The sequence below is a fragment of the Laetiporus sulphureus genome, assembly GCF_001632365.1.
Source record: "Laetiporus sulphureus 93-53 unplaced genomic scaffold LAESUscaffold_11, whole genome shotgun sequence".
Taxonomy (NCBI): domain Eukaryota; kingdom Fungi; phylum Basidiomycota; class Agaricomycetes; order Polyporales; family Laetiporaceae; genus Laetiporus; species Laetiporus sulphureus.
The window spans coordinates 524,744-534,769 of record NW_024468520.1 but is presented as its reverse complement, the minus strand read 5'-3'; the positions used below and the strand labels follow the sequence as shown (position 1 = coordinate 534,769).

Genomic DNA, 10,026 nt, shown 5'->3' with positions numbered 1-10,026 from the left:
GTCTCTGGTGACTGAGACTGAGCCGGATCGAACAGACGCAGGTGCAACAAGGGCCCCTCCCGATAATCGACGTTCGCGACCAGTTTCCGGCCCTCGCACAGTACGCGGAAACGCTCCACTGCCTCGGTATAATGCTCGTTCTTCGGGTCGACGAGCTTGATGAAGCTGCGAAGGTACGTACATCAGATCCAAGGTGTACGGTGTTAGTATGGTGGATATCTACACACCTCAGGCGCGCATCGTGTGCTTGCCCGGGGAGCGATCGGAACCGGGAGTCGAGCGGGCGGATGTTCGCGAACTTGACCGTGTCCTGGTTCCCATAATCGATGAACGTCACCTCCGCCTGCTTCTTGACCGGCGATGCGCGGCGCACTTTCGCGCGGTACCATGACCCGTCGGAGAACTTCGCTGACACGAGGTCCCCGCTCCGCGGCACAAAGCCCGACGTCTCCGTCGCGCCCTTATGGTACAGCGAGAAGTCGCGCATGAGCTTTTCCAGCGAGGCAATGCCTGCGTGCGGTGCGCTCAGCATCGTTCATGCGTGAATACGGGCCGCGGTGACTTACCCTCGGTGTTGAGAATCTGGACGGAAAAGCCGAATCCGTTCGTCGTCCTTACATCGCTGATAATGACGTCAAGGTATTCAGGTTTCAGCGGGCCTTGATCCGCTCCCGGAGCTTCCTGTGCCTGTTCCGCACTCTCGTCGTAGTCGCGCCAGATCTACAGAGCGGTTCATGTCCTGCATCACGAGGAGATGGTCAAAAACGTACTCACATTACGTTTTTCCCGCTTAGCTTCGTCCTATGATTCGTAAATTCAAAGTAAGACCAATGCACTGAACGTGAGTGAAGTGAACAGACCTCTACGTCGTACAACTGCCGTGACCACGGGAGTGACTCCGCAGAATATGAATGCACAGTAGCAAGACCCTCCCGGACGAGCGAGACGGCAGCGTTCTCCGTTTTGTTCAGATAGAGGGCTCCAATAAACCCGCCAGACTTGTCAACTTCTTGGACCTCAATCTCAACATCTCGCTGCATGTAATGGCGAGTGGCAAAGTCGGCAGACTCTGGTCCATATGGTTCGCCCTTCTCAGACTGGTTGCGTGCAGTGCGGGGCGCCCGGATGCCTGAGGCTCAGCTGTCAGCAGGACATTGGCAATAACTATTCTGGTGGTAGACCTGCCGCTGAGAACGAGTGTAAGAACCTGGTTGTCCTTCAGAAGGAAGATCCTGCATCGAGAATGTGAAAATTGGGAACGGGTTTTTTCCCAAACCATATGCTCACTTAAAGCGGGATCCAGCGGCGACGTAGTCGACTACACCGGGCATTCTGCCTGCCCGTTTAAAACCATTCAAAAACGGTGCTGCTCGATTGTGCGACTGATCGATAGCGGAAGCGTCAGTTATTCACCTCTCAACTCGCCAAACTTGAGACGAATCTGTTACCTCCGAAATGTTTAGCGGCTGCTTGTATGCAGGAGGTTCCTTCCCTGAATGAATACCCCTCAAGTCATTAGTTGCCCTGCGAATCGATCAGCGGCGGACGCAAAATGATGCACACTATTTTACTTACGCCTGTTCCGCTGCCATTAGCTTGTCGTAATCCGGTGATCTGTCTTCGTCGTCACGCCTGTGACGAACGACGCTGGCGAGGCCCTTTTCGATCAGTTGCTCGGCGATGTTCCTGAAGAGTAATGAACGTCTGCGCGTTCGATGTGACCATGCATAACATCACGTACGAGTTCTGATTGCCATGACGGACGGTCGCGCATTCCCGCTCTTCGTACTCTCCCTCTTTCGGGCGCACGAAATCGATGTGAACCTTCACGTGCTTGCCGATCAAACGCTTACGCAGAAACTCGCGAGCTTCGAAAGCATAGTACGCCTGATTGGGGTCCGACAATCTGATGCCGGCATGAGCTATGGTGGATGTGATGATCATGCACTCGGGACCCTACTTTGGCCCCCTTGTTGAGCTCAGCTGAAGCCTGTGCTCCTTGCCAGTATCTCGATCGACCACGGAGATCTGGTCGGCGCTCCATATACGGGTCACTGTGCCGTCGAACGAGCGCGAGGGGGTATTCACGGCGGTTCCATCCGCCTTGGCCGTGAATGCAGGTGCATTGGCATAGAGGTACATGCGCTTTTCCTTGGCGACCTTCTCTGCGGCTCGTAGCCGTTCCATGGCGCCGTTGATCGCAAGCATGCCAGCGTGCCAGTCAACAATGCGCGCGAGACACGAAGAAACCAGCAGCTCTGCAATATTTCCAGCGCGGTGCATTACTAGAGCGTGGATGTCATATGAGATGGGTAGGCATATGAAATACAACAGCACCCACCTGTGCCGATAAAGATGGTAACGGTAGGAGGCGGCGCATTTGCTCCTGTCTGGAACGGCGTCGCAGTAGAGGTTGGCAAGGACAACAGCTGGACGCGGACAGGACGTTGTAGGAGACGGCACTCAGTGAAGTACTTAGCCTGTCATATGCCACTCTTGGTAAACATAAACCCATGTGCGATCGATGTGGTGTAGAAGCGATGGTCACGTACCTCTTCACCCCACGGTTCGGACTGCTCCCCTGGCTTGCTTGCGACTCGCGCGCAACGTACCCCAGCGAGTGCAATATTAACGAACTGGTGTTCTCCTTCCGGCATGAGGAGTCGGACCCGGAGCGTGGAGCCGTCCTTCACTTGCTCGACAATGGCATCCAGCTGACGTCCCTTCCACTCAGTGATGAAGGCCTGCGAGTCCGTTGGCATCATATAGTTCACTTTCCGTGCCTTTCTAAGCATTAGCACATGTGGAGACAACGAGCAGAGTAGTAATTGAACATACCTTGGGCCCATGCGCATTCCAGATACCCTTATGAGCAGTCTTGGCTTCGTTCTCAAGTTCCCGCTTCTTCGGATCATCCTCAGTGGGGTCCCGTTTGAGATCCTTCAGCTTCGCCCAGCCATTCTTGAGCAATTCCGACGCGACATCCTGTCCTGCAATCTCAGCATTACCGATGTCGCGCGGAACGTCTTCGTTAGGTGGGAGAGAGTGGGTGACTGTAAAAGTAACGGGTTTTCCAACGGCGAAGGCGCGGAGAAACTCGCGCGACTCGAATGCCCATTCCTACGCGAACACAATTCAAAAATAGCTGAGCCTCCTCATCGTCGAGCCAGAGCACCTCTACGCACTTCGTCTTCCCTGTTGGAGCTCCCAATCCTGGGTGCCGCAATGTCTGCCAGATGAAGAACACTACACAGATTCATGACACGTCGAAATCACGTTCGCGAAGAATACGCACCGCTCCTTAGGAAGTTGCCCTTGAGGACCAGGATTGCCACGCAGGACAAGAGTGTCACCAGAGATTACGGCTAGATACTCGACGATGTTCAGGATCACTGAGAGAACAAAAGGCAAGCTGGCAGTCCATACATTTTACGATCTGCATCGTCACGTATGGAGTGCTGTCATTACCGATGCCTTCCAGATACACGATGTATTTCACTCACCGCCTTCATAGCCATGATGCTCAAAAAATATGCAAGAAACTAAGATCGTGCAAGGGCGAACGGATAGATGAGTACAAAGTGCACGAAAGGGTGCTGGCCGGCGCCGGTGACGAGTTGTAGATGGTCGCGTGGGTTCAATTTTTTATTGAATTTACATTGGCTTCACGCCAACTTTTAAATCAGCGCCACGTGGTCTGCACGACCTCGCAATAAGGCAACCGAAATTTAGGGCCGTCGCCGACCTCGACCTCGCCAGCCACCGTTCAAGACCGTTCAGCGATAACAGCGAGCTCGACGTCGACACCGACCTTGGGCGACCATGCCGTTCTACCAGATGCTATGTATCACCGCGCACTACCCCGAGTTTGTGAGTTTCCGCCTTTGTCCAATCTCACCGCTAGTCGCCCACAATGTGTCGTCGCCTGCCGTCTGCCGGGCTCTAACATTGTCCATTCGATGACAGAAACACATCAAAAACCTGGTGACACAGTGCGCAACCCACGTCATGAAGAACGGCGGTGTCGTGCGAGACATCAAGTCGTGGGGAACCCTCTCTCTTCCTCAGCGCATGCGTCGGCATAAGCAATACTTTGAAATCGGAGAGTACGTGCCAATCTCTACCATCTTGCTGCTTTATGTGCCCTTTTGTCATGCACCGCACATGGCTGCTAATGTTCTCTCTTCAGCTACTGGACAATGAAGTTTGATGCATCGCCACGGAGTCTGCGGCAACTGAACACATTGATGAAACTCGACCCGCGAGTTATCCGATGGACGACGTTGAAGTTGGGGGATAAGGTCGAAGATGTCGTGCGTGCTCCATCGAAGACCGTGCACCGGTGAAGGATACATTGGATGCCTGCTATCTGCTTCAAAACATGTAAAGTGGTATCATTCACTGGTATTTGTATCCATATTGTTTTTCTTTGTGCACCGTTCATCTGCGAACGCCATGGAATTACACTGTGCGATTTGGGGCATGCTGAACCTTAACTCGTGCATAGAGTGTGATCAGCTTATCGCGCAGCCAGGTGTTCCAATGCAGATGCGCCCTCCGTCCAAGGCGCCAGTGAGCCTGCCGGTCGATGCCAACCATGCGACGGTCTCCAATAGTACGGTGCAATTCCAAACAAGCGTAGTCAGTACCTGCTTCGTCTACCACGACTGAGCATATGTCCAGACAATGCGAGCCCGTTATCAAGCATTGGAGGGCGTAGAGTCTGATCTGTTCCCATCCAATCCGTGACGTCTAGTGTTGTTTGTTGACATCCGCTGGACATTAGGAAGACTCTGAATGCGAATATCAAGACGTGGACCTGAATAACAAGAAAAAAGACAATATATATATATATGCATCTAGGCCAGCAGCTCGCTGTACGTAATGTTTCTCGTGGCAGTCTCATTCTTCATCATCCGAATCATCGCATGGCTCCGATGCCTGATTCGCGACAGCATAGTGTACAGTTGACCATGACAGAAAACATCCCTCGTGAGGTCAACGCCAATGCGGTCCAGCGTCAAACCCTGACAACTATTGAACGTCGTTGCATATGCGGGCGCCAAGGGGAACTGTTGTCGGACCAACGTGTGGCCCGTGGGGAGTTCGTAACAGAGTTCAATTCGTGGGAGCTGGATGTGTTCCGCTTTAACCATGCTAGTGCCCCCTAGGCCCTGCAGAACACCCACTGTGACGTGATCCCCTGCCATTGACCGGACAATGACGCGCGCATTGTGAACGAGTCCTTGGGCGGGCGCATAGTTGCACAGGACGCGGTATACTGCATTTACCTTGACGGTGAGCGCTGCAGGCAGTAGGCCTAATGGTGGATATCTCTTTGCATAGTCGAATACAGATTTCTGGGATATCGCATTGTCCAGTTTCGTCATGTTACGTCCAGTCATCTTCACGCGATCCTTAGCATCGAAAACTCTCCAGGGCATCTTCAATCGACCGAGCATCTCCGCATTGTAGAAATCCACTTGTCTGTTGGTTGGCGCTAGGATAGCGCGTTTGAGACAAACTGTAGGGTCACCGAGCGCAGCCTCCGGATAGACGAAGTCTATCAATTCCTCCCATTCATGCACCTTATCGAGCATGTCGAGCGATACCATTGGGCCAGCTCCATCTCCAATGGAATCCACAAATTCAGCAAATTCAGGATCTTCGGCGTTCCGGATGGGTTGTGTGAGGGGGTATATAATGAACTTCGGCCACAAAAGTGATGATTTTATTGATGCCTCAATAGCAGCTCGCCGACCGGCAGAGGGAACCACTGGACATGTCTGGCGGAAATCACCAAGAAGAATTACGACTTTTCCCCCAAAGGGCTGATCGTTCCGCATGACGCGCCGGCAGGTTTCTTCGACACATTCCAACACGGCACGATTTGCCGTTGGCGCCTCATCCCATATGATAGCAGCAGCTTGAGAGATTAGTTCTCCTCGATCGTCTTCTGGCTCAATTGGGGCGTCCAACTTTAAAACTTTGTGGTCAGCAATGGGGACCTGCGCAGCGATGACTTCGTAAATGCCAAGGGTATGCGGAGGCTGACGTGTAACATACCTTGAATGTAGAATGCGTTGTTCTCCCACCTGGGTATAGTTGAGCAGCGAAAGCAGAAGTAGCGGTAGGGAGGACGATGTGTCCTTCAGATCGCAATTTATTACAGATCGTATTAACGAGAAACGTTTTCCCTCGTCCCGCTCTGCCATCAATGTAGGCGCACAACGGACGGTTGTGCTCAACTGCGCCTAGGATCTCATGGTAGGCCTTGTACTGTTCTTCATTGAGCTTCGCCGCCGCCATAATAGCTGTCACGTCAAGGAGCTGATATCTCGACCAGAAGGCACGCTCTTCTTTAACCTCCTTCCTATAATACGTCGGTTCAGGTAATCCGTAAAGAATTGGCATTGGAACTGACCGGGATTCTGGTAAGGCAGACATCGCTTGCATAGAGTGATAGCAACGCCGCGGTCTGGCTTTGATACGGGGCCTCTTGGATTTGGCTATGTGGCGCCCCACATCAATGATCAACGGTGCGCATAGAATAGCCAATAAACTCACAGATCTGGAGTAGACTCCGGTGAGCAGGAGAAATACACGAACTGCATGAAGCAATGTGGCCCATTGATGCCCTGAAAATCAGACTGTAAGGAGAGATTCGTGGAGATGGCCCCGCAGGCGTTTCCGGCTGATGGTATCAAGACAATTTGCTGCTGTTACGCGTGCCGATAGCAGTGAGGGAAAAAACAATCTCCAGACGAGGAAAGCAGAGGACAGCAGAGAATATGAACTGAGCAGTACGAAGTGGAGGTGAATTTTGATCGTGATCCGTGGGGCCTGAGACAATGTACAGGACGCGTTGCTTCGCGTAAGCGCTTGTGACCAGTGACAGGGTGCAAGCGCTCGACGAGGCCACAATGATGAAGTAAAGCTTTTCTCAAGACATTTGCCCAGTAAATGATTGTTTCTCCTAGCTAATTTCATCAAAATACTCGAAGTGTACGCGTGCAAGATGTCTGGAATGTAACTGATGAAAACTTGTTCATGCACAAATTGGTCTATATATGCACCGTCACGACTGGGGTCACGATCACGTGCATCGTGCATCTATGACGCGACTTCCGCCACTCCGCCGTTGCCGAGAAGCTTGAGCCTGAAGTACGCCGCGCCCTGTCGCTACTTTTGCATCCTGCTCATCATGGCCACCAACGGCGAACGCGAGCCTCTTCTCAGTGGTCCCCCTGGAGAGACCAATCTTGCTCGTGATACCGACCTTGGAGACACAGCAGCGAGGGATGCAGCAAGAAGGCGTGCAGCTGTTGTCCGTGCAACAGTTTATGGCGTCCTCACGCTTGGTTTCGTGGGCATGGTGCTCGGCATGCTCCTCTTGTGGGACAAGATCGGCTCTCTGCCCAAGGATCCGGACCACGCCGCACACAGATTACTGGAGTCGGCACCCGTTATCGTGAGTGGTATGGTCCACACATTCCTTCATTTGCTGAGTCATGCTTCATAGGATGGACACATCGGTGAGTGGCTGCACATGTACTTCCTCAAGGGCTGGATCTTCACGATTCTATGTGCAGATCTCCCCGAGTTTGCTCGCTCCGTCTATGGTAATAATATCTCAGCGTTCGACCTCCACCAACCGACACTCGGACATGTCGACATCCCTCGTCTCAGAGAGGGGCAGGTAGGTGGGTTCTTCTGGTACGTATTTTTCCCCTTCTGCCAGGACCTGTTAATGGTGGACTGCTGGCAGGTCAGTCTATGCTGCGTGTCCTGCGCACGCTGGCTTGGATGATGGGGAAGATTTTCTCAACGCCACATGGCGTGTACGGTATGTTTTACATGGATATGCAAGAGTTCGACCTGACATTCGCTACCAGAGACACTCTCGAACAGATTGATGTAGCGAAACTGCTGATCAATCGATATTCCGACGTGCGTGCATGGTTATCATCTGTTGATCGAAGTGGTGCCGACATTATCCTCTCTAGACGTTCGAACTGTCCTTAACCTCCATAGATGTGAAGAATGCCATCAGACGAGGCAAAATTGCCGGCATGCTCGGTGTAGAGGGGTATGCAAATCATCGAGTGCTCTTTTGCGCTCTCTGCTGAATAATCCCTCAGTGCGCACCAACTTGGCAACTCACTCGCAGTCCTGCGACAGTATTACGAGCTGGGTGTCCGCTATGTTACTCTGACGCACATGTGCAATAATGCCTTTGCGGACTCGGGCGGATACCTGCAGTCGCTAGAGCCGAAGTGGGGCGGCTTGAGTCCGCTCGGATATGCGCTCGTCGAGGAGATGAACCGACTGGGTATGCTTGTCGATCTCAGCCACACATCTGACGATACGGCCAGACAAGCGCTCAAGCACACTAAGGTTCGCTGAAGGACTTGATATTCAGAGGACGTCCGCTAAGAAAGTTTGTTGCGCAGGCTCCTGTGATATGGTCCCACTCGTCGTCTCGTGCTGTCTATGATGTTGCGAGAAACGTGCCTGATGACGTCCTAGAGATGATTGGAATGTCAGAAGACAAGGTCGATGCGGTCGTCATGGTAGGTGGCAACGTGAACTAAACCCGTGCTTGTCTCACAAGACCTCCTGCTACACTAGGTCAACTTCGCACCTCAGTTCGTCGCTAAAGATGGAGAGGCGGACGTCGGTGCCGTTGCTGACCACGTTGAGCACATCGCCAATATCTCCGGCAAGGCTCAGTATGTGGATCCGCCTTTCGTGAATATTGGATAGCTAACTCGTGCCCATCAGTGTGGGTCTCGGTAGTGACTACGATGGTATCTCTACCGTCCCCGTCGGACTTGAAGATGTGTCGAAATATCCTGCTCTGGTAGGTCCATTATCTTCTGCATAGCGTGTTCACGCAGCATAACGCTGAACGGCATCCAGGTTGCCGAGCTCTACAGGCGTGGATGGAACCGTTTTGACCTTGCAGGGCTCACTGGCCAGAACCTGCTACGCGTGATGGCAAACGTGGAGCGGGTCGCGGCAGACCTTCAGGCGGACGGCGCGCAGCCATCCATGGAGATCTATGAAAAGAGGACGGACTTGCCGAGGCACCCCTCTGAGCTATGACCCCACTCTTTCGTCTCAAAAGGCGAGCGACCATTGATTGTGTAAGTTTGCGCTGTGGATACAGCTGAGTGTATTTGAATATGTTACGATGTATATATGCCGATTCGTGATATAATTGATGTGATGCAGGAGATGCTTCCTCTATCGTGATGCCCGTATGTGAGGCGGAATGGCTTGCACGAGACGTCAAGACGTCAGCACACCTATTAGTAGGCCGTAATTCGACACAGATGCCTAACGTTCTCCACGTGTCTGCCGAGCATGTCACAGACAGAGACGCACCGAGCCATATGCGAATACAGGCGCCTGGCGGACTACTGTACGCCGCATGGCCGCGACCGACCACTCGCCGTCAAGAAGAGCGCGCCCGATTTGTTATCGTTTGTACGATGTACGAGCAATGCGCTTTTAAAGCATAGGTATATCTTAATTTGAACGCGATAGACAATTATCAGAGTACCGTCAAACGCATCCGTCGCCAGAGTACCGTCAAACGCATCCGTCGCCAAGATGCTCACCTGTAAACAACAGGCTTATTCTGAGCAGATAAACACAGTACTAGTCGATCATCTGTGATAAGACAGAATTGCCACGCGCGTACCTCTTCCGAGAATCTGATGATCTCCCTCTTCTCCAACACGGCAATACATCGTCCAGCACTTGAAAAGACGGATAATCTCTTTGACGTGATAATTGTGGACGACTGGAGAAAGGAGAGTTTTGGCAGCGATTCCAATATACGAACCACGGCCTCGAGTTGACTGTGGAAACGTCAGTGACAACTACAACCACTGAACGAACCGTATTGTGACCGGAACTGACATATTTACGGGGTAGTCATCCTGTGTAGCGAGCAAGATGGCGGCCTCGGCGAGTTCGATGGGGAGAGATCATCATTGCGGAACCTGCCACAGGTCC

General features: G+C 52.5%; 7 protein-coding genes across 7 annotated transcripts in view; 2 read left to right on the top strand and 5 right to left on the bottom strand.

Annotated features, from left to right (window-relative positions):
- Positions 1-3,633, bottom strand: part of LAESUDRAFT_723985 (transcription factor) — an 11,551-nt gene extending 7,918 nt beyond the window's left edge. The window contains exons 1-17 of the mRNA XM_040908516.1: positions 3,504-3,633; positions 3,427-3,436; positions 3,296-3,365; positions 3,186-3,246; positions 2,839-3,120; positions 2,553-2,783; positions 2,342-2,480; positions 1,961-2,285; positions 1,742-1,906; positions 1,576-1,686; positions 1,449-1,524; positions 1,288-1,382; positions 1,186-1,232; positions 861-1,129; positions 775-801; positions 567-720; positions 228-510 (exon numbers count right to left, since the gene is read on the bottom strand). Of these exons, the coding sequence (XP_040766201.1) occupies positions 228-510; positions 567-720; positions 775-801; positions 861-1,129; positions 1,186-1,232; positions 1,288-1,382; positions 1,449-1,524; positions 1,576-1,686; positions 1,742-1,906; positions 1,961-2,285; positions 2,342-2,480; positions 2,553-2,783; positions 2,839-3,120; positions 3,186-3,246; positions 3,296-3,365; positions 3,427-3,436; positions 3,504-3,518 (2,360 nt within the window). The 5' untranslated portion in view covers positions 3,519-3,633. The remainder of the gene's footprint in view (positions 1-227; positions 511-566; positions 721-774; positions 802-860; positions 1,130-1,185; positions 1,233-1,287; positions 1,383-1,448; positions 1,525-1,575; positions 1,687-1,741; positions 1,907-1,960; positions 2,286-2,341; positions 2,481-2,552; positions 2,784-2,838; positions 3,121-3,185; positions 3,247-3,295; positions 3,366-3,426; positions 3,437-3,503) is intronic.
- Positions 3,634-3,738: 105 nt separating this feature from the next.
- Positions 3,739-4,491, top strand: LAESUDRAFT_723984 (uncharacterized protein). The gene is made up of 3 exons (XM_040908515.1): positions 3,739-3,870; positions 3,967-4,106; positions 4,190-4,491. The coding sequence occupies exons 1-3, from the start codon at positions 3,823-3,825 to the stop codon at positions 4,344-4,346; spliced, it is 345 nt and encodes a 114-aa protein (XP_040766200.1). The 5' UTR covers positions 3,739-3,822; the 3' UTR covers positions 4,347-4,491.
- A 368-nt stretch (positions 4,492-4,859) lies between these two features.
- LAESUDRAFT_648888 (uncharacterized protein) lies at positions 4,860-5,390 on the bottom strand (the record flags this gene model as incomplete). The annotated part of the gene is made up of 1 exon (XM_040904142.1): positions 4,860-5,390. One exon carries the CDS (start codon positions 5,388-5,390, stop codon positions 4,860-4,862), a length of 531 nt encoding a protein of 176 aa, XP_040766199.1.
- Positions 5,391-5,744: 354 nt separating this feature from the next.
- LAESUDRAFT_607444 (uncharacterized protein) lies at positions 5,745-5,948 on the bottom strand (the record flags this gene model as incomplete). Its single annotated transcript, XM_040903132.1, has 1 exon — positions 5,745-5,948. A coding segment is annotated over one exon (204 nt), but the record flags the coding sequence as incomplete, so codon positions are not given.
- A 46-nt stretch (positions 5,949-5,994) lies between these two features.
- On the bottom strand, positions 5,995-6,309 carry LAESUDRAFT_649310 (uncharacterized protein; the record flags this gene model as incomplete). Its single annotated transcript, XM_040904167.1, has 1 exon — positions 5,995-6,309. The coding sequence occupies one exon, from the start codon at positions 6,307-6,309 to the stop codon at positions 5,995-5,997; it is 315 nt and encodes a 104-aa protein (XP_040766197.1).
- Positions 6,310-7,384: 1,075 nt separating this feature from the next.
- Positions 7,385-9,108, top strand: LAESUDRAFT_649280 (uncharacterized protein; the record flags this gene model as incomplete). Its single annotated transcript, XM_040904164.1, has 11 exons — positions 7,385-7,471; positions 7,523-7,535; positions 7,593-7,716; positions 7,769-7,846; positions 7,896-7,950; positions 8,007-8,089; positions 8,142-8,397; positions 8,454-8,573; positions 8,632-8,732; positions 8,785-8,863; positions 8,923-9,108. The coding sequence occupies 11 exons, from the start codon at positions 7,385-7,387 to the stop codon at positions 9,106-9,108; spliced, it is 1,182 nt and encodes a 393-aa protein (XP_040766196.1).
- A 408-nt stretch (positions 9,109-9,516) lies between these two features.
- Positions 9,517-10,026, bottom strand: part of LAESUDRAFT_748944 (uncharacterized protein) — a gene marked incomplete at both ends in the record, with an annotated part of 1,283 nt that continues 773 nt past the window's right edge. Inside the window, 5 exons of the mRNA XM_040911539.1 lie at positions 9,517-9,533; positions 9,569-9,626; positions 9,710-9,811; positions 9,854-9,869; positions 9,910-9,950. Of these exons, the coding sequence (XP_040766195.1) occupies positions 9,517-9,533; positions 9,569-9,626; positions 9,710-9,811; positions 9,854-9,869; positions 9,910-9,950 (234 nt within the window). The remainder of the gene's footprint in view (positions 9,534-9,568; positions 9,627-9,709; positions 9,812-9,853; positions 9,870-9,909; positions 9,951-10,026) is intronic.

Excerpts from the sequence above, each read along its gene's own strand:
- LAESUDRAFT_723984 (XM_040908515.1), top strand. The coding sequence starts at position 3,823 with ATGCCGTTCTACCAGATGCTATGTATCACCGCGCACTACCCCGAGTTT. Across the intron at positions 3,871-3,966 it reads CCGCGCACTACCCCGAGTTT|AAACACATCAAAAACCTGGT; the intron begins GTGAGTTTCCGC and ends ATTCGATGACAG. Across the intron at positions 4,107-4,189 it reads CAATACTTTGAAATCGGAGA|CTACTGGACAATGAAGTTTG; the intron begins GTACGTGCCAAT and ends TTCTCTCTTCAG.